The sequence below is a fragment of the Trichomycterus rosablanca genome, chromosome 26, assembly GCF_030014385.1.
Source record: "Trichomycterus rosablanca isolate fTriRos1 chromosome 26, fTriRos1.hap1, whole genome shotgun sequence".
Classification (NCBI taxonomy): domain Eukaryota; kingdom Metazoa; phylum Chordata; class Actinopteri; order Siluriformes; family Trichomycteridae; genus Trichomycterus; species Trichomycterus rosablanca.
This window is the reverse complement of record NC_086013.1, coordinates 6,237,089-6,259,857: the sequence shown is the minus strand read 5'-3', so window position 1 is coordinate 6,259,857 and position 22,769 is coordinate 6,237,089. Positions and strand designations below refer to the sequence as shown.

General features: G+C 40.0%; 1 protein-coding gene and 1 long non-coding RNA gene across 2 annotated transcripts in view; both read left to right on the top strand.

Annotated features, from left to right (window-relative positions):
• The first annotated feature begins 3,663 nt into the window (after positions 1-3,663).
• LOC134303394 (uncharacterized) lies at positions 3,664-9,031 on the top strand. Its single transcript, XR_010007643.1, has 2 exons — positions 3,664-3,905; positions 8,552-9,031. It is a non-coding gene; the product is annotated as an uncharacterized LOC134303394 (long non-coding RNA).
• Positions 9,032-15,984: 6,953 nt separating this feature from the next.
• The window catches only part of LOC134303719 (microtubule-associated serine/threonine-protein kinase 4-like), a 55,565-nt gene continuing 48,780 nt past the window's right edge, over positions 15,985-22,769 (top strand). Inside the window, exon 1 of the mRNA XM_062989193.1 lies at positions 15,985-16,275. Within this exon, the coding sequence (XP_062845263.1) occupies positions 15,985-16,275 (291 nt within the window). The remainder of the gene's footprint in view (positions 16,276-22,769) is intronic.

Sequence of the window (22,769 nt, the reverse complement as noted above, 5' to 3'; positions counted from 1 at the left end):
GAGAATGATCCACCACCTAAATAATACCTACTCTGTGGTGGTCCTGTGTGAGTCCTGACCATTGAAGAACAGGGTGAAAGCAGGCTAAAAAGCATGCAGAATAAGAGATGGACCACAGTCAGTAATTGTAGAACTACAAAGTGCTTCTATATGGTAAGTGGAGATGATACAATGGACGGTGAGTGTAGAAACAAGGAGGTGGTTTTAATGTTATGGCTGATCAGTGTATGTTATAAATGTAAAATATGTAGAAAGTAGTAAACAGTTTCTTAATTCGAATTATACAGTATGTGATTATCTCTATTGCTTGCTTTGTGTAATGATCTATAGTGTTATAAAAGAGTGCAATCTATCATCATGATGTACTATGGCGAGGCTGGATGGAACAAGTGCAATATTTCAGCTATAAAGTTACACTTTTATAAACTTCTTGTTTGGTTATGATAATGTACAACACAGTCGTTTGGGAAATTTTGGGCACCCCTGGTCTTCCGAGGTAAAAAAAAAAAAAAGCAAGTGAACACATCATTTAAATACTTTTAATTTAGTTTTTATAGTTCACTTTATATTTAATAAACTTCATATAATATAATATAAATTGTTTTAGAAATTAGAAATTGTTAGGGAGGTCAAGAATATTGTTACTAGAAACTTATTGAGCACTTACAACCCAGCACGTTCACTTTGTTCACAAGATGCAGGGTTACTTATAGTTTCTTACAAAGCTCCACAACTTTGGAATAATTTTCCTGCCTCTGTTTGGGATTCAGACACAGTCTCAATGTTCAAGTCTAGATTGAAACCCACCCGAGGTTGTTGAGACTGCTGTGCCAACGATGCTGCTCCTGCTAGATTTTACGGGTCCAAAAATGTCACTACAGACTTTATTACAGACTAGACTGAATAATGAAAAACACCCATTTTTCCAGTAATAACTATTAGTTCAATTTAATTTTGTGTATGTATGTGTGTAAATTATATTCATTTAAATTATCCTCCAGGCCACCCAAGGAGGATGGGTCCCTGCTGAGTCTGGTTCCTCTCAAGGTTTCTTCATGTATTTTTATGGGAGTTTTTCCTTGCCACTGTCGCCCTCGGCTTGCTCAACGGGGGTTTTTGGCCTGTCAGTCCTGGATTCTGTAAAGTTGCTTTGAGACAATGTCCATTGTAAAAAGCGCTATATAAATAAAATTGACTTGACTAGAAACTAGGGATGCATCAATACCATTTTTTCCCAACCGAGTACAAGTACAAGTACATGTATTTTTGTACTTGCCGATACCGATACCGATACCTATTTAGAACAGAGGTGGAAAGAGTACTAAAATATTGTACTCAAGTAAAAGTACTATTACTTTAATGAATTTTTACTTAAGTACGAATAAAGTTACTAGTAAAGTAACTCATTTAAAATGTACTCAGAGTAAACTTTACTTAGTTACTTTTTAACAGGAGAGCGTGTCTCTTCTGTGTAATGCAAACAGGACAAGTAGATATTAATCTCACAATAGTTGTTTTTAATAATAATAATAATAATAATACATTTAATTTGTAATGCACTTTACATTTGTGTACAAATCTCAAAGTGCCACAAGATAAAAGACATCACTACAAATAATTAATTAATAAATAAATAAAATAGCTGCAATCACTACATAAATTAAAAATTATTCATTGGTTCTGCTAAAAAGAAAGGTTTTGAGTCTCTTCTTAAAAGTCCAAATCGTCTGTGGTGCCCTCAAATGTTCAGGGAGGGCATTCCAGAGGCGAGGGGCAGCAGAACAGAAGGCCCGATCACCCATGGTACTGAGCTTGGTTCTTGGGGGGAGAAGGCGATTTGAGTTGGTAGAGCGGAAGGATCGGAATGAGGTTTGAGTGGTGAGCAGTTCTTTCAAATAGGTGGGAGCATATCCATAAATACACTGGTGAGTGAGGAGGGAGACCTTGTATTCAATCCTAACAGAGATGGGAAGCCAGTGAAGAGAACGTAGAATCGGTGTGATATGCTCATATTTTCACACTCTCATCAGGATCCTAGCGGCGCTGTTCTGAATGCTCTGTAATCTATGAAGACTTTTGCTAGAAATCCCAACGAGAAGTGCATTGCAGTAATCCAGTCTGGAGGAGACAAAAGCGTGCATCAGTTTTTCAGCATCTGACAGAGTGAGAGTGGGACGAAGTTTAGCAATATTTCTCAGATGATAAAAAGAGATATTGCAGAGGTGTTTAATATGGGTATCGAAAGTGAGATGTGAGTCAAATCTTACACCAAGATTGGTGACTGATGAGGAAATGGGAATATTGTGACCAAAGAAAGTAAAGTTGTTTATGGAAGATGACTGAATCTGATGCGGAGTGCCAACCAAGATTGCTTCAGTTTTGGCACTGTTCAACTGGAGAAAATTGTGTTTCATCCATGACTGTATCTTCTCCAGACAGGCAGTAAGCAATGTCAGAGAAGATGATGAAAATAATGATGATGAAGAGGAGGGTGTGTTGATTTTCAAATACAGTTGTATGTCATCAGCGTAGCAATGAAATGAAATTCCATGGTGAGTAATGACATGACCAAGCGGGAGCATATACAGATTGAAAAGGATGGGGCCAAGAACTGACCCCTGTGGGACTCCGCAGGTCACAGTATGTGTCTGGGACCTTGCATTACCGAGGGAAACATACTCTGTTCTGTCACTGAGGTAGGATTGAAACCAGGAAAAGGCAGTGTCCGTGAGGCCAATAGTGTGATGTAGCCGATTTAGGAGTATTCCATGGTCCACTGTGTCAAATGCAGCTGATAAATCAAGAAGGATGAGCAAGGAAGGTGAGCCAGCATCAGCTGCCATTAGTAGGTCATTAGTGACTCTGATCAATGCTGTTTCGGTGCTGTGAGCAGAACAAAAACCAGACTGGAACTTTTCGAAAAGATTATTGTCTCTAAGGTGGACCTGAAGGTGGGCAGCAACCACTTTTTCCATTACTTTGGAAAGAAAGGGAAGGTTAGAGATGGGCCTATAGTTTGCAAAAACCTCAGGATCCAGAGTGGATTTTTTGAGAAGTGGTCTGATAATGGCAGTCTTTAGAGCAAAAGGAACATGTTCAGCCTGGAGAGAGTGGTTTATTACGGTGGTGATCAGAGGACTTATGGCAGAAATATTTGCTTTGACTAATTGTGTAGGAAAGGGATCTGAGGCACAGGTAGACGGTTTCATCCTCCTAATGATGTCTTCTACTTCTTGCTGTGAGGCTTCTGGAAAACAGTTAAGGTTAAAAAGTTAACCGATTCGCATTTCTGGGAGTCGTTATGTATATATACGGCTCTTTAAAAGGAATCGAGACAAAAGATCCGACTCCCCATCACAGAATTCACTGCAGCAGTTTCCCAGACGCGATTTTTTTTTTACTCAGTAACGGATGTTATTTAAAATGTAGCGAATTACAATTCTTAGTACAAAACATACTTAAGTAAAATTACAGGCTGTAAAATCTACTTTAAAAAGTACAAGTACACAAAAAAACGACTCAATTACAGTAACGCGAGTAAATGTCATTCGTTACTTTCCACCTCTGATTTAGAATGATGCAATCTGGAGCATTATGGAATAGTGTAGTTTTTAGTGTAAAATAGTGCAATGGAATGATTTGTTCCTTTGAGTACACGCACTGAACAGAAACCAACGGTCTCACAAATACCGTTTTTTTAAACAAAAACACGTGAGAAGTGATGAGGGGTTTAATGATACCACGTCCAAAAATGCACGTCAACAAGTAGCGAGTGATCAAAGTGTTTGTGCGCTGTGATGAAATCAAGGAGGAAAAATAAATGAATCTGAGTGGACGAATAGCATGGATTGTTCTGTAGTGAGTTGGATGTTTTGTAGAGAACGATGAGGTCAGAAATTATGGAGGTAAATATGTAGCAAAAGTTTTGCACCTGTAAAAACGAAATCTGTAAAATTTGTACCTGTAAAAAAAAAAAATCTGTAACTGTGAAAAAGATTTGTACCTGTAAAAAATAAATTTGTAACTGTAAAAATAATATGTAAAATTTTTATCTGTAAAAATAAAATCTGTAACTGTAAAAAAGATTTGTACCTGTAAAAAATAAATCTGTAACTGTAAAAAAGATTTGTACCTGTAAAAAATAAATTTGTAACTGTAAAAATAATATGTAAAATTTTTATCTGTAAAAATAAAATCTGTAACTGTAAAAAAGATTTGTACCTGTAAAAAATAAATCTGTAACTGTAAAAAAGATTTGTACCTGTAAAAAATAAATTTGTACTTTTATTTTCGATGTGAGAATAAAAACATTGCAGCAGTTTCAAATCTGCCCGCCATGAGTTTTGCAACAAATATCTCAGTCAGCGTGTTGCAAAACTGATCTGTACCTGTACTACTACTAGTGAGGGCTTAGATTCAGCTGTAGCAGTCCCGAATGCCAGCAGTTCAGGTACAGAACCCCAGACTCCGGCATTAGAGCCCTCACAGCGGGGCGACTGGGTGACGTCTCGGCGACATAGTCGTAGGGAAAAGCACCGACCATCTCAGTTGCACGTGTCCAACAGGTTTTCCCCACTCAGTGAGCCACCCGCTGAGCAGCCTGTTAATGTAAGTGCTCTGGTTATAGGAGATTCTCAGCTCCGACACGTGCGTATTGCGACCCCCATAGAGACACCAGCAACCATAGTCACTTGTATTCCGGGGGCCAGGGCGCCTGACATCAGAGCAAACCTGAAAGTGCTGGCTAATGCTAATCGTAGATTTTCGAAGATTGTTATCCACGTCGGCACTAATGATGTTCGTTTACGGCAGTCTGAGGTTACTAAGAGTAATGTTAAAGAGGTGTGTGAGTTAGCTAGGTCGATGTCTGAGGCAGTAGTGTGCTCTGGCCCCTTACCGATTCGACCCAGTGGCGAAACCTACAGCAGGTTGTTGTCGCTGAACCGCTGGATGTCTAAATGGTGCTCAGAAAACTGCATCGATTTTGTAGATAACTGGTCCACCTTTGAGGGAAGGCCTGGTCTTTTGAAGCGGGATGGTGTCCACCCCACGTGGGAGGGTGCTGCTCGCATTTCTTGCAGCATAGGTGACAGGCTTTACCACCGCGTTAGTGTAGCGGCAGATAGTGTTAAATGACTATCCAGAGCCAAGACCAGGCAGCAGACTAACAGGCCTAACCGACTGTCTGCGAGTCGCCATCGGACGTCACCCGGAATCCTTAGGTCACAAACCATTGAGACTGTGTCTGTTTACCGTGGCAGGTGTAAGCCAAAACAATATCAAAATGTATGTCATAATAACTTAATTAAAATTAATCTAAATGAGCATCATGAAAACCCTAGTAAAGTTAAACTAAAGTTAGGACTTCTAAACATCAGGTCACTTGCATGCAAAACAGTAATTGTAAATGAAATAATTACAGATAATTGTCTTAGTGCCCTGTGTTTAACCGAGACCTGGGCTAGACCTGATGAGTATCTAGGTTTAAATGAAGCATCTCCTCCGGGTTACAGTTATGAACATAAGCCACGTCTTAGCGGTCGTGGTGGAGGAATAGCCGCAATTTATGATAAAGACATAGGTCTTACTGTAAAATCAACTCCCATAACAAACTCGTTTGAAGTTCTTATCTCTGACATAACCAATAAATGTTCATCTGATAAAAATAGTATGTTTAAACTGGTTACTGTTTATCGACCCCCTGGTCCTTACTCAGAATTTCTTAACGAATTTGCCGATTTTCTTTCTAAATTAGTCTTATCAACTAAGAAAGCTCTAATTGTTGGTGACTTTAATATTCATTATGAGGATAAGTGTAATCCACTCAAAATTGCGTTTGATTCTATTTTAGAATCCTTAGGCATCACCCAAAATGTAACAGGACCCACTCACTGCTGTAAACATACCTTAGATTTAATACTTACTTATGGTATAAACATAGACAACCTGGAAATTATACCACAGAATGACTTAATCTCTGATCACTCCCTACTAATATAAGAAGTGTCCCTGTCCAATAATATACAGCAACCAAATCGTTTTAAATGTAAGCGCACTATTACATCTGCAACTGCAGCAGCGTTCATAAACTGCCTACCAGAATTACCAAATATATCAGCATCAGAACCTAAAGAACTAGATCAGGCAACTCAAAACCTAGAGACCGTACTGCGCACAACCTTAGATAACGTAGCCCCACTCAAAACTAAACTGATTAGGGAGAAAAAACTTGCTCCATGGTACAATGACCACACATGCGCACTTAAACAAGCAGCACGGAAATTAGAACGTAAGTGGCGTCACACTACACTGGAGGTGTATAAGATTGCTTGGAAAGATGCTCTAACTGAGTATAAACATGCACTTATAAAAGCTAAATCTGTATATTATTCATCCCTAATAGAGAAAAATAAAAACAATCCCAGATTCCTTTTTGAGACAGTGTCCAAATTAACTAAAAACGTCAATGAAACTGAATCTAATATACCGCCTGACTGTACCAGTGATGATTTTTTAAAATTCTTTAATGACAAGATAGAAAAAATACGACTTCAGAGTCAGAGTGTGTCACTTGCCAATGTTAAGTATGGACTCACTCCGAGCAGCAGTGGTGATAATAGTAACGAGTTAATCCAACTAAATTCCTTTAATCCAATCTCCCAAAAGGAACTAACTGTGTTGATTAAATCATCGAAGTCATCATCGTGTATACTCGATCCTGTTCCAACTCGTTTACTTAAAGATTTACTCCCAGCTATTGTAGAGCCCCTGCTTACATTAATCAATGCATCCCTTAGCCTTGGGTATGTACCTAAATTGTTTAAAAGTGCTGTTATTAAACCCCTGATTAAAAAACCTAATCTTGATCCACATGTTTTATCTAATTATAGGCCAATTTCAAACCTTCCTTTTGTCTCAAAGATATTAGAAAAAGTCGTTTCCAAACAGCTATGTTCTTATTTGAATGAAAATTGTATTCATGAAAAATTTCAATCAGGATTTAGACCCAACCATAGTACCGAAACCGCATTAATTAGAGTAGTTAACGAGTTGTTAATGTCTTCTGATAATGGATGTGTCTCTTTTCTTGTTCTATTAGATCTTAGTGCAGCGTTTGATACGGTCGATCATAACATTTTACTGGAGAGGCTAGAAAATACAGTAGGTGTTAAAGGACTCGCACTCTCTTGGTTTCAATCATATTTGACTGACCGCTCTCAATTCGTTTATGTAAATAATAAATGCTCAGAAACTACAAAAGTAAAGTGTGGTATTCATGGGGTGAATACCACATGAATTCCACATGAATTCCACATGAATACCACATGAATTCAGGGGTCGGTACTTGGACCGCTATTATTTACACTCTATATGCTTCCACTAGGTGAAATTATTCATAAACATGGCATAAACTTTCACTGCTATGCAGATGACACACAGCTGTATATATCAGCCAAACCAAATGATACTGACACAATCAGTAAGATAGAAGATTGTGTAAACGACATAAAAAACTGGATGTCGTGTAATTTTCTTTTACTTAATTCAGATAAAACTGAGGTTTTACTTGTTGGCTCTAAAGCTGCAAGAGACAAGTTGTCTAACCTGGTGCTAAACTTAAACACGTTCTCTGTTACTCCCAGCCCAGATGTAAAAAACTTAGGTGTCACAATAGATTCAGATCTCTCCTTTGATACACACGTTAATAATATTACTAGAGTTGCTTTCTATCATTTGCGTAATATCTCTAAAATAAGAAATATACTATCTGTTAATGACGCCGAAAAACTGATCCATGCGTTTATAACTTCTCGGTTAGATTATTGTAATGCTCTTCTAACTGGATGCTCTGGTAGATCCTTAAACAAACTCCAGTTAGTTCAAAATGCAGCAGCTCGAGTGCTAACTAGAACTAAAAAATTTGATCATATCACTCCTGTTCTATCATCTCTACACTGGCTGCCAGTTAAATTTCGCATTGATTACAAAATACTTTTACTAACCTATAAAGCGCTACATGGTCTGGCTCCACAGTATCTGAGTGAGCTTATTAATTACTACAGCCCAGCACGTCCACTTCGTTCACAAGATGCAGGGTTACTTATAGTTCCTAAAATTAAAAAGACCAAAGCTGGTGGAAGAGCATTTTCTTACAAAGCTCCACAACTTTGGAATAATCTTCCTGCCTCTGTTCGGTATTCGGACACAGTCTCAATGTTTAAGTCTAAACTGAAAACATATTTATTTTCTCAGGCTTTTGATTAATATAGACAAAGGCGCAGAGCTTGGGGGTTCTTGGTCATAGAAACTTGTGGTGATCAGGGATGTTGGGTCGCTGTCGTTCTGCCTCTCTTGTCCAATCACTCTGGTTTGGGTAGGAGAGGTGGGCGCTGATGTCCTGTGAAAGCCTTCATGACCTTGTTACCTGCTCGCTCTCCCTTTTAGTTATGCTGTAATAATTAGGGCTGCCGGAGTCTAAAACTCTCTGTAAAACTGTTTGTCAACTAGCATTGTACATTATTAACTACATTCTCTGTTGTTTTACCCCGAGGGCATTCTGATGGAAACCTGTTTACCCGCCGAGGTTAAGGATTAAAGTCGAGACTGCCGGGACAACGATGCTGCTCCTGTCAGATGTGATGGGTCTGGAGTAATTGCAACGACAAGAAATCACTACAGACTTTATTGAAGACTAGAGCGGATAACAACTCTATTATTATTTAATTGTTTATTTATCTATTTATTACCACTGTATGACTTTTAGATCATTCAATTCTGTGTTTGTATGATTTGTGTAAATCGTGTATTTATTTAAAGTATCCTCCAGACCACCCAAGAAGGATGGGCCCTGTTGAGTCTGGTTCCTCTCAAGGTTTCTTCCTGTAATTTTCAGGGAGTTTTTCCTTGCCACAGTCGCCCTCGGCTTGCTCAACAGGGGTTTTTGTATCTGTTGGTCCTGGATTTTGTAAAGTTGCTTTGAGACAATGTATATTGTAAAAAGCGCTATATAAATAAAGTTGACTTGACTTGACTGTAGCAGCAGGGGCGGGGCTTAGGGGCGCAGGGGGCGGGACTACTGGGGAGATAGACGTAATTACCGACCAATCAAAAGAGCTTGTTTTTAGAGCCGCAAGAAGCGTGTCAATCACAAAGTTTCAGTGTAGTTGGATCAGAACATCATAACTCACGTTATAACGTCCTTATTAGTGTTGCTGTGGGTATTATGTTGGATGTTTGCTGCGTGTTGTCTGCTAGTTAATGTGTTAATGCGTTTAACCCTGCTAGTTTTATAGTGGACATATTGGACACTCGGCCTGACATTCGAGTTTCTTTCATCTCGTTCTCGGCTAATAAACATTCAAAAGCGAATAAACCTGCACGAACTGACTCTGCAGTAAACAAAGCACAAACTATAAGCAATGTAAATTGCAATGAAAAATTTCAATATTTCATTCTTTATTATTATACTCATGCTGTAGGACTTTGTATGATTTATCACTGCTGTAAGACTATTATGTAAAATAGTGAGTAGTGCAAGTGACATGGTAACTACTACAATCTTTTTTGTATAAAAATGTACGTTTCTATGTTATATTTCTACGTTTATATTTTATTCTTTATTACTATACCCACACTAGAGCTTTTTTTCTGTAATTTAGGGGTAGTAGGTGGTGCATGTCACTACATTGCTTATTACATTAAAATGTACGTTTAGATTTCTTTTACACGGTATGTATTTGACTGTACCGGTACTGTAGGACTTAATACAGTTGTGGTGAATGGTACATGTCATTAGATAATACAGAGCTATAACCGGGTTTTACGCACTTTTGAGAGGCTCCCTTGGCTTTTCAAGGCAGATAAAGCTCACAGTCACGAAATAGCGTTAAATAAAAATAAACAGAAAGACTTTTAAAAACATATTAGATTGTAGTTTGTGCTTTGTTTACTGCAGAGTCAGTTCGTGCAGGTTTATTCGCTTTTGAATGTTTATTAGCCGAGAACGAGATGAAAGAAACTCGAATGTCAGGCCGAGTGTCCAATATGTCCACTATAAAACTAGCAGGGTTAAACGCATTAACACATTAACTAGCAGACAACACGCAGCAAACATCCAACATAATACCCACAGCAACACTAATAAGGACGTTATAACGTGAGTTATGATGTTCTGATCCAACTACACTGAAACTTTGTGATTGACCAGTGTTGCCAACTCCTCAGTAAGGAAAGTAGCTATTGGCTGTTCTAAAAGTCGCTAGAAGTCGCTAAATGACGTCATCGCCAAATTTGCATAAGGTCAATTTGCGTGTAATTGACGGTGTAGAAGAGAGGAATAACATCGTGGGAGAGACAAAAAGTGGGTAAAAACACCCTAAATATGTTTAGAACTACAGATGAACGTTCTTCTGTTGATTCGTGGTTTGTTTTAGTTTTTTAAGACAACACTGAGCTACTCTGAGCAGGGTTGCCAGATTGCGACAGTAATTTTCAGCCAAAATGCATGAAAAAACGCCCAAAACACAGGATAAGCAGATGATGTTTAGCATTTCACAAATAATAAACCAGTTAAACCATCATGACCTACAAATTAATATCTTAAAATGTACAGATCAGTAATTATACATTATAAAGGACAAATTATTTTTGCTTGCATGTCTTTAAAGTAGCCTGCCAAGTTAGTAAAATGCATTATTTGTTGGGACACACAACCCTTTGCATGTAAATAAGAATAAACTTGCAAGCAATGAAAGTTTGCCCTCTCGTACATATGAGAGGTTGTATGTACGAGACTTGCTTACCTTCATATTCAACTCAAATCACTTGTCTAACATATGAATCAGTGTATTGATGGGCGTGGCAACAGTGTCTTGGACTGGAAAGAATAACCTGTCAATCAAACTTTTGACAACGGGTTGGATGTGGTGGGAGAAGGTAGACCTATTTATATTCCACCTGATTTAGCAATAGCTTTTTTTATTTATATTTTAAGCTGCCAAAATTATTACAAACCAGCCCAAATTTTGTCCACCTGCCACAGTGTGTTTTTCCCTGCCAATTTCCAACAAAATCCGCTCATTTAGGTGGAAAACCGCCCAATCTGGCAACACTGACTGTGATACTGACCGCACGTGCTTTGGGAAGGGGGAGGGGCTCATGGCAGGACCCGCTGCTCGTTGAGGACAATAACTGCAGAACGATGTGTTTTTTCACGTTCGAGTCTCCAAAAGTCTCCAATAACACCAGAAAAAGTCGCTAGATTTGTCGCTAGTCGCTTTAAGAAAAAAAAAGTCGCTAGAGGGGTCTGAAAAGTCGCTAAATATAGCGACAAAGTCGCTAAGTTGGCAACACTGTGATTGACACGCTTCTTGCGGCTCTAAAAACAAGCTCTTTTGATTGGTCGGTAATTACGTCTATCTCCCCAGTAGTCCCGCCCCCTGCGCCCCTAAGCCCCGCCCCTGCAGCTTACAGGTACAGATCAGTTTTGCAACACGCTGACTGAGATATTTGTTGCGAAACTCGTGGCGGGCAGATTTGAAACTGTGCTGCAATGTTTTTATTCTCACATCGAAAATAAAAGTAAAAATTTATTTTTTACAGGTACAAATCTCTTTTACAGTTACAGATTTATTTTTTACAGGTACAAATCTTTATTACAGTTACAGATTTTATTTTTACAGGTAAAAATTTTACATATTATTTTTACAGTTACAAATTTATTTTTTACAGGTACAAATCTTTTTCACAGTTACAGATTTTTTTTTTACAGGTACACATTTTTACAGATTTCGTTTTCACAGGTGCAAAACTTTTGCTACATATTTACCTCCATAATAAATACTGTAAAACGTGTGTGTGCCGGTGTATTCTGATATAAACTATCAGGGCAAAAATCGTGTAGTGTGAACTAGGCATAACGCAGCAACGTGCACTAGGCACACGGTATCGGATGTTTAGTATCGGAGCCTCGTTTGCGAGTACGAGTACAAGTTAATGAGCGCGGTATCGGGCAAATACCCGATACCAGTATCGGTACTCATGCATCTCTACTAGAAACTATCAGCCAAAATTTTTAAACCATAATACATTTTCTGACTCATTAAAACCTTGTGCTAGCACACTGACTGAAGGTCTAAACAAATTAGTTTAATTAATGCCCACAAAGTACAGGCATATAAAGATCTAGCTCAATTTTCACTGACTGAAATATCATTAAGAAAATTTATGGGGAGCTGTTATGGTCAATGTAAGATCTAGAAGATTAAGAAAACTCTTAGACGCCAGAAAGGCATCTCTGACCTCTTCATATGACAGCAAAGGTCCTGCAAAGTTCAAAGGTGGTGTTACACTAATCTGCTGTGTAGAACTGCTTGCACAAACATGCAATGCAGAGTTTTTTTTGACTGATGACGTGAAAATGAAACTTCATGGTCACAATTGCTAAAGGTATGTTTCAAAAAAGAAAGAATATTTGATAAAAAACAACATCTTGTAAGTTGTTAAACATGAGGTGAGCTATTATGCTTTGGGGTTGTGTGGCAGCCAGTGGCACAGGACATATTAAACAGGTTAGATTGCACTAATATTAACTAATTATGTAAGAAAAAGTAAAAGTTTTAACACCAAACACTGAAGTAGAACCAGTAGCAGCGATTTGTGTTTTCTTTCTGACCTTGGTAAGGGGCTCACTGTTCCATGGAAAGACGTCACTGAACAAACTCACAACCATACTTGACAACTCATCACCAAATCCACCCCCCCCCCCCCAAACCCATCCAGCGCCACTGTTCCACTGTAACAAGTAACAGTACAGGAGATCATTTGTACCTGCAGCGAACACGCTGTATAACACTTAGGGACATCATCAAACACTGAACTACTATCCAGATAGACTCATGGAGCATGATCTAGCATAGGAGCCTACATTACCCATCTGCTAATATTTACTGCAAAGAACACTTCACAACAGTTGACAATGACACTTTTTATATTTTATTACATACTACATTTTTTATTCTATTTATTTAATTACATAGCATTGTACAACATTACTTGTGTACTTTAATACATTGTACATAAATACTCCTGTATTTTAATAATTGTGTACTTTAATAATTTTTTACTATCTGTTCAGTAAAACTAGTGCTATGGTCAGAAGTTGTAGACAATCATAATTATTAACCAGGGTTTATTGCCATGCCAAACGTTGCTATATGTATATTTTAAGCCAGCATTTCTTGGTCAACAAATCCACAGTAAAGCTATAAAATTACACATTTTTGTGAAAATATGCTATGTGTTGCAGACATCAACACTCACTTTATCAGCTCCACTTACCATATAGAAGCACTTTGTAGTTCTACAATTACTGACTGTAGTCCATCTGTTTCTCTAGATACTTAGCTCCTTTCATGCTGTTCTTCAATGGTCAGGACTCTCTCAGGACCACCACAGAGCAGGTATTATTTAGGTGGTGGATCATTCTCAGCACTGCAGTGACACTGACATGGTGGTGGTGTGTTAGTGTGTGTTGTGCTGGTATGAGTGGATCAGACACAGCAATGCTGATGGAGTTTTTAAATACCGTGTCCACTCACTGTCCACTCTATTAGACACTCCTACCTAGTTGGTCCACCTTGTAGATGTAAAGTCAGAGACGATCACTCATCTATTGCTGCTGTTTGAGTTGGTCATCTTCTAGACCTTCATCAGTGGTCACAGGACGCTGCCCACGGGGCGCTGTTGGCTGGATATTTTTGGTTGCTGGACTATTCTCAGTCCAGCAGTGACAGTGAAGTGTTTAAAAACTCCATCAGCGCTGCTGTGTCTGATCCACTCATACCAGCACAACACACACTAACACACCACCACCATGTCAGTGTCACTGATATATATAACCCAGTATTCTTTGTAGTATTCTTGGTTCCCAAATGATTGAATAATAGGAAAGTTGATGTAATGGTGGTAAACTTACAGCTAACATAACTTTTTCTGTGTGTGTTGCAGGGATTACATTTTAGATGAAAATAAATACAAATAAATTGTTGAGTAAATATTTTCTTTGTTTTTTTCCTGGTTAAATAAAGGGCTTTTTTTTATTTTACAAAGTGATCTGGAAATGGGGTTTGTAAAAAAAAGACAGAATTAAGGTAAAAGTGATGGAAACTTTTAAGTAATCATATCACAGTTTAGCAACATTCCGCCTTTAAACACACTGCACATTACAAAGCCATAGCCATGAATTGAACACTAGGAGGGGTGTCAAATCTATCACAAAGTTTCTGCCATTCTAGTGAGTGGTAAATGTCTGTTTACAGTTTTCACATCAGTGTATTGAGGAGGACATTTTAAGCATATCAGAATATGGGAGGGGACATGTCGCCCAGTCTTGGTACATTGTGTAACATTACTGAAATGAACACACTCATTCTCTTTCTGCTGTGCCAGTTTTCACACCAAACAAAAAGTAGCTCAAAAGAAGATGGAAGAAATTCCCTTGTTTTTTGTTTATATATGTTTATATACACCGATCAGGGATAACATTATGATCATCTTTCTAATATTGTGTTGGTCCCCCTTTTGCTGCCAAAACAGCCCTGACCCATCAAGTCATGGACTCCACTAGACCCCTGAAGGTGTGCTGTGGTATATGGCACCAAGATGTCAGCAGCAGGTCCTTTAACTCCTGTAAGTTGCGAGGTGTGGCCTCCATGGATTGGACTTGTTTGTCCAGCACATCCCACAGATACTCGATTGGATTGATCAACACCTCAAACTCGTTGTTGTGCTCCTCAAACCATTCCTGAACCATTTTTGCTTTGTGGCAGGGCGCATTATCCTGCTGAAAGATGCCACAGCCATCAGGGAATACCGTTTCCATGAAAGGGTGTACATGGTCTGCAGCAATGCTTAGGTAGGTGGTACGTGTCAAAGTAACATCCACGTGGATGGCAGGACCCAAGGTTTCTCATCAGAACATTTCTCAAAGCATCACACTGCCTCCGCCGGTTTGCCTTCTTCCCATAGTGCATCCTGGTGCCATGTGTTCCCCAGGTAAGCGACGCACACGCACCCGGCCATCCACGTGATGTAAAAGAAAACGTCATTCATCAGACCAGGCCGCCTTCAGCACTTTGAGCTACAGTAGCTCGTCCACACGGGCCAGCCTTCGCTCCACACGTGCATCACTGAGCCTTGGCCGGCCATGACCCTGTCCCTGATTTACCACTGTTCCTTCCTTGGGCCATATTTGATAGATACTGACCACTGCAGACCGGGAACACCCCACAAGAGCTGCAGTTTGGGAGATGCTCTGACCCAGTCGTCTAGCCATCACAATTTGGCCCTCGTCAAACTCACTCAAATCCTTAAGCTTGCCCAACAACTTTAAGGATAAGATGTTCACTTGCTACCTAATATATCCCACACACTAACATGTGCTGTGATGAAGTGATAATCAGTGTTATTCACTTCACCTGTCAGTGGTCATAATGTTACGCCTAGTCAGTGTTTATACACATATAGATATAGAAACAAAAATTACCAAATAAAATAATAAACTAAACAAAAAAACAAGTGTGACATGTATTTCTTACATCGTTTGTGCTGTTATTTTGTTTGGTGTGTAAACTGGCACAGCAGGAAGAGACGATCTTATTATTTTGTGTATGATCGAAACGTAAACACGATCAAAGGTGAACGATTTCTGCGCGAGCTGTCCTAAAGTGGGCGTGTCGGATTCTCCAGCTGGGCGGAGTTTCTCCTAAACTACGGATACCCGAGTTAGTTCTGTCATGGCACCTTCCTAAAAACAAGGCACGGATGAGACGCCCGGGTTTTTTATTTTGAGTGAAACTTTATTATGGAATGGAAACGAGTCCAGCGCTTTTGGTTTGTTCAGGGAAAGCGCGTGTAAAGTCTCTCCGCGCGCGTCAGTACAAACTTCTGATTCTCTTCTAACAAAGTCTGAGTACGTTTTCAACAATGGACCGGGAACCGGCTGAAGAGTTCGGAAGCCAGACCTCCTCCAGCTCCGAAACCCTGTCTGAGGGGGATTCACAGAGCTCTAATGAGGAGACCGAATCTGAACTGGAGAGCGCTGAGGTGCTTCGTCCTCGCGCTATAAGCTTCACATGTTTCGACCGAAAGGTGACGGAAATCTGCGAAGGAGATTCGGAAGACGACAGCGATGAGGAGAAAATGAGGAATAAATGGCAGAATGGCAGAAATGGGCAGAAACAGAACCGTGAAGAAAAAGAAGATGAAGACGAAACGGTAATTAATCTCTTAATGTGTGAAACTTTTAAATTTTAAACTTCCATATCAGGGCTTTAAATTTAAGAGCAGGTGTTTCTGTGTGGAACCTCTATCACGTCTATGAGTGTCAAATGGTGTATATTGTGTATTATGTTTTATTCATAAACCTTATTAACAAAACTCAAGTTCTAATAAGCACATTTAATAAGCAACCGTCTTAATAAGCAAGTTTATTCTGAAATAAAATGTTTTAAGCGTTCCAGAATTTAAAAGGACTGTATTTTTAATCCTGTCAGTCTAGAACTTTCTGATGCTGCGTTCACTAAATAAGTCAAAAGTGTGTTTTATAGTGTTTAGTAATCATAACTTGCTTCTTTTTTTTTTTTTTTTAGTTATCTAGCAGTCTCATTTAAACTACAACGTACTGTATGACCTCACTTGCAAATTGACACTATTGTTGTAGTAGACCAGTTTCTCCAGTTGCACTGAATAATTATGGTTTTGTACTCGTTACTAATGGGTTTACCTACACACCACTTTCGGTGCCATTAAAGCAGTCTGTTTTGAATTGGACGTTGGATTATACTCATATTTTCAAAAAGTCAAAGATAGTGATGGTTTGTTTTACACAGTATAAAACTGAACCAGACTTAATTCTGACGGACTAATTAGCTTAAAAAAGCTGATTTATTTGCCCCTTTTATTGCTGACTTATCTAAGGGATCTGTACATGAAATCATTCCAGTGTTCATTATTGTTGACTGACACCTACAGCACCTACAGTTTTTTTTGTCTTATTCACAATTAACACTGAGCTACACCGATCAGCCATAACATTAAAACCACCTCCCTGTTTCTACACTCACTTACCATTTAGAAGCACTTTGTAGTTCTACAATTACTGACTGTAGTCCATTTGTTTCTCTACATGCTTTGTTTGACCCCTTTCATGCTGTTCTTCAATGGTCAGGACCCCCACAGGACCACGACAGAGCAGGTATTATTTAGGTGGTGGATCATTCTCAGCACTGCAGTGACACTGACATGGTGGTGGTGTGTTAGTGTGTGTTGTGCTGGTATGAGTGGATAAGACACAGCAGCGCTGCTGGAGTTTTTAAACACCAAAAATATCTAGCCAACAGCGCCCTGTGGGCAGCGTCCTGTGACCACCGATGAAGGTCTAGAAGATGACCAACTCAAACAGCAGCAATAGATGAGCGATCGTCTCTGACTTTACATCTACAAGGTGGACCAACTAGGTAGGAGTGTCTAATAGAGTGGACAGTGAGTGGACACGGTATTTAGCAACTCCAGCAGCGCTGCTGTGTCTGATCCACTCATACCAGCACAACACACACCAACACACCACCACCATGTCAGTGTCACTGCAGGGCAGAGAATGATCCACCACCTAAATAATACCTGCTCTGTGGTGGTCCTGTGGGGGTAACTTACCATTGAAGAACAGGGTGAAAGCAGGTAAAAAAAGTATGTAGAGAAATAGATGGACTACAGTCAGTAATTGTAGAACTACAAAGTGCTTCTATAAGGTCAGTGGAGCTGATAAAACGGACAGTGAGTGTAGAAACAAGGAGGTGGTTTTAATGTTATGGCTGATCGGTGTATATCTGTGACCACAAAGCAAACCCGGGGGTAAAATTACATCTGACTATGATTATACAACAAACAGTTGTTTGTGGTTCTTTCATATGTTAATAAACACGGATGTGCCATAAATTAGGACAACCAAAACCCTCAAATAGTTAAGCATATGCCTATTCTGTAACAATTGTATATTCAATTTTATTTTATTTCAGTTTTATTTTAGGAACAGTTCAAAAATCAGTTTTAACTTTCTTGTGTCTTGGCATACTCCTCAGCAATCTTTTACATTGCAATTGGGAGCAAGAAGGTCCTGAGTTCGATCCCCAGGTGGGGCGGTCCGGGTTTTTTCTGTGTGGAGTTTGCATGTTCTCCCTGTTTCTGTGTGGGTTTCCTCTGGGAGCTCCGGTTTCCTCCCACAGTCTAAAGACATGCAAGTGAGGTGAATTGGAGATACAAAATTGTCCATGTCTGTGTTTGACATTAAACTAATGTGAGCTGATGAATCTTGTAATGAGTACCTACCGTTCCTGTCATACAGGGGTTGGACAAAATAACTGAAACACCTGGTTTTAGACCACAATAATTTATTAGTATGGTGTAGGGCCTCCTTTTGCGGCCAATACAGCGTCAATTCGTCTTGGAAATGACATATACAAGTCCTGCACAGTGGTCAGAGGGATTTTAAGCCATTCTTCTTGCAGGATAGTGGCCAGGTCACTACGTGATGCTGGTGGAGGAAAACGTTTCCTGACTCGCTTCTCCAAAACACCCCAAAGTGGCTTAATAATATTTAGATCTGGTGACTGTGCAGGCCATGGGAGATGTTCAACTTCACTTTCATGTTCATCAAACCAATCTTTCACCAGTCTTGCTGTGTGTATTGGTGCATTGTCATCCTGATACACGGCACCGCCATTGGATGCACATGGTCCTCCAGAATGGTTCGGTAGTCCTTGGCAGTGACGCGCCCATCTAGCACAAGTATTGGGCCAAGGGAATGCCATGATATGGCAGCCCAAACCATCACTGATCCACCCCCATGCTTCACTCTGGGCATGCAACAGTCTGGGTGGTACGCTTCTTTGGGGCTTCTCCACACCGTAACTCTCCCGGATGTGGGGAAAACAGTAAAGGTGGACTCATCAGAGAACAATACATGTTTCACATTGTCCACAGCCCAAGATTTGCGCTCCTTGCACCATTGAAACCGACGTTTGGCATCGGCACGAGTGACCAAAGGTTTGGCTATAGCAGCCCGGCCGTGTATATTGACCCTGTGGAGCTCCCAACGGACAGTTCTGGTGGAAACAGGAGAGTTGAGGTGCACATTTAATTCTGCTATGATTTGGGCAGCCGTGGTTTTATGTTTTTTGGATACAATCCGGGTTAGCACCCGAACATCCCTTTCAGACAGCTTCCTCTTGCGTCCACAGTTAATCCTGTTGGATGTGGTTTGTCCTTCTTGGTGGTATGCTGACATTACCCTTGATACCGTGGCTCTTGATACATCACAAAGACTTGCTGTCTTGGTCACAGATGCGCCAGCAAGACGTGCACCAACAATTTGTCCTCTTTTGAACTCTGGTATGTCACCCATAATGTTGTGTGCATTGCAATATTTTGAGCAAAACTGTGCTCTTACCCTGCTAATTGAACCTTCACACTCTGCTCTTACTGGTGCAATGTGCAATTAATGAAGATTGGCCACCAGACTGGTCCAATTTAGCCATGAAACCTCCCACACTAAAATGACAGGTGTTTCAGTTATTTTGTCCAACCCCTGTAAATGTAACCAAAGTGTAAAACATGATGTTAAAATTTTAATACACAAACAAACAATATTGTTAAATTATAAAAACATACAGTTTAAAAAAGCTATGTGGACTGTGCTTTGAACACGATGGTATGCTCATCCTAGAAGAGGAATGGGCCATTTTCTTTTATCCTGGTCTGCCTTTTCGCAGCAGGTCTGGTTCCTCTGGAAAACCCAGAGTGCAAGGCAGCAATACCCTTAGCAATACCTTTAGACATCTCCCCCTTAAGCATAGCCAGTCATTTCTGTGTAGATGCCCATCTGGTCAATAGCAAAACTGAGATTCAAACTCTGATTTCTGTGGCGGTGGGCTAGCAGTGGTGGGCTTTGCCACCTGTGGGCCTACTCACCCTCACCACATTTTATACACTGATCAGCCATAACATTAAAACCACCTCCTTGTTTCTACACTCACTGTTCATTTTATCAGCTCCACTGACCATACAGAAGCACTTTGTAGTTCTACAGTTACTGACTGTAGTCCATCTGTTTCTCTGCATACCTTTTTAGCCTGCTTTCACCCTGTTCTTCAATGGTCAGGACCCCCATAGGACCACCACAGAGCAGGTATTATTTAGGTGGTGGTGCGTTAGTGTGTGTTGTGCTGGTATGAGTGAATCAGACTCAGCAATGCTTATGGAGTGAAAAGGATGTGTCCACTCTAATAGACACTCTTACCTAGTTGGTCCACTTGTAGATGTAAAGTCAGAGACAGCCGCTCATCTATTGCTGCTGTTTGAGTCGGTCATCTTCTAGACCTTCATCAGTGGTCACAGGACGCTGCCCACGGGGTGCTGTTGGCTGGATATATTTTTGGTTGGTGGTCTTTTCTCAGTCCAGCAGTGACAGTGAGGTGTTTAAAAACTCCAGCAGCGCTGCTGTGTCTTATCCACTCATACCAGCACAACACACACTAACACACCACCACCATGTCAGTGTCACTGCAGTGCTGAGAATTGTCCACCACTCAAATAATACGTACTCTGTGGGGGTCCTGACCATTGAAGAACAGGGTGAAAGCAGGCTAAAAAGGTATGTAGAGAAACAGATGGACTTCAGTCAGTAATTGTAGAACTACAAAGTGCTTTTTATGGTAAGTGGAACTGATAAAATGGACAGTGAGTGTAGAAACAAGGAGGTGGTTTTAATGTTATGGCTGATCGGTGTATATTTAAGTATTAAAATATCATGTATATTATTTTTGACATGTTTGTTGGTCAAAGCAACCCTAAAATTAACTTAATTTTTGTAGTAAAAGAACAAGACAACTTATGTATAATAGATGACATTTCTAGTAATTTATGTGATTGTCAGGTACTGTGTTACAAAAGTCTGTCAGGATTTATCATGATTGTATTTGCTTAATTCTCATAAGACCTTCATCAGTCAGTATTAGCATTAGAATGTTGCTTCAGGGCTAAATAAAAGCATCTCTTGGAAGATTAATCACACTTTATTTTATTAGGTAAATAAAATATTGGGTAAACTTTTTTCTCTCTCGCTAAGACAGTCCTGAAGACACTATGTACTTGGTTTAATGACAGTATACATAAGGGAGTGTTTTTTTTTTATCTAGGTGCAAATGTTTACTCTATTATCATCAGGGATAGTTTCACTTTCTGAAAATACCTATCAAGCATAACACAATAAACTATAATTCACCCAACAGAAGTGCTGCTGCTTTACTTGTTTAATTTATCCAAGAATTCAAGGCCTTAATATGTATTACATTGTCTTAAATGGGAATTTATGTGGTCACATTTCGATTAGTTCACATTAGGTCACATTTTATACATGGTATTAGATGTGTAGCAATACAGCACTGTCCACAGTGTGGTTAACAGAAGTAACATGCTTCTGTATAGATGTAACTGGATAATACCAGATAATCTTTGTGTTTTTTTTTTTTATTCTATTTATGCATTTTCCCATTTAATTCCAATTCTGGGTGGCACAGGTAGCACTGTCGCCTCACAGCAAGAAGGTCCTGGGTTCGATCCCCAGGTGGGGCAGTCCGGGTCCTTTCTGTGTGGAGTTTGCATGTTCTCCCCGTGTCTGCCTGGGTTTCCTCCAGGAGCTCCGGTTTCCTCCCACAGTCCAAAGACATGCAAGTGAGGTAAATTGGAGATACTAAATTGTCCATAACTGTGTTCGATATAACCTTGTGAACTGATGACTCTTGTGTAATGAGTAACTACCGTTTCCTGTCATGAATGTAACCAGAGTGTAAAACATGACGTTAAAATCCTAATAAACAAAGAAACATTCCAATTCTAGTCATATCCAATTACCAGATGTACAGGGGTTGAATAATGAAACTGAAACACCTGTCATTTTAGTGTGGGAGGTTTCATGGCTAAATTGGACCAGTCTGGTGGCCAATCTTCATTAATTGCACATTGCACCAGTAAGAGCAGAGTGTGAAGGTTCAATTAGCAGGGTAAGAGCACAGTTTTGCTCAAAATATTGCAATGCACACAACATTATGACATACCAGAGTTCAAAAGAGGACAAATTGTTGGTGCACGTCTTGCTGGCGCATCTGTGACCAAGACAGCAAGTCTTTGTGATGTATCAAGAGCCACGGTATCCAGGGTAATGTCAGCATACCACCAAGAAGGACAAACCACATCCAACAGGATTAACTGTGGACGCAAGAGGAAGCTGTCCGAAAGGGATGTTCGGGTGCTAACCCGGATTGTATCCAAAAAACATAAAACCACGGCTGCCCAAATCACGGCAGAATTAAATGTGCACCTCAACTCTCCTGTTTCCACCAGAACTGTCCGTCGGGAGCTCCACAGGGTCAATATACACGGCCGGGCTGCTATAGCCAAACCTTTGGTCACTCGTGCCAATGCCAAACGTCAGTTTCAATGGTGCAAGGAGCGCAAATCTTGGGCTGTGGACAATGTGAAACATGTATTGTTCTCTGATGAGTCCACCTTTACTGTTTTCCCCACATCCGGGAGAGTTACGGTGTGGAGAAGCCCCAAAGAAGCGTACCACCCAGACTGTTGCATGCCCAGAGTGAAGCATGGGGGTGGATCAGTGATGGTTTGGGCTGCCATATCATGGCATTCCCTTGGCCCAA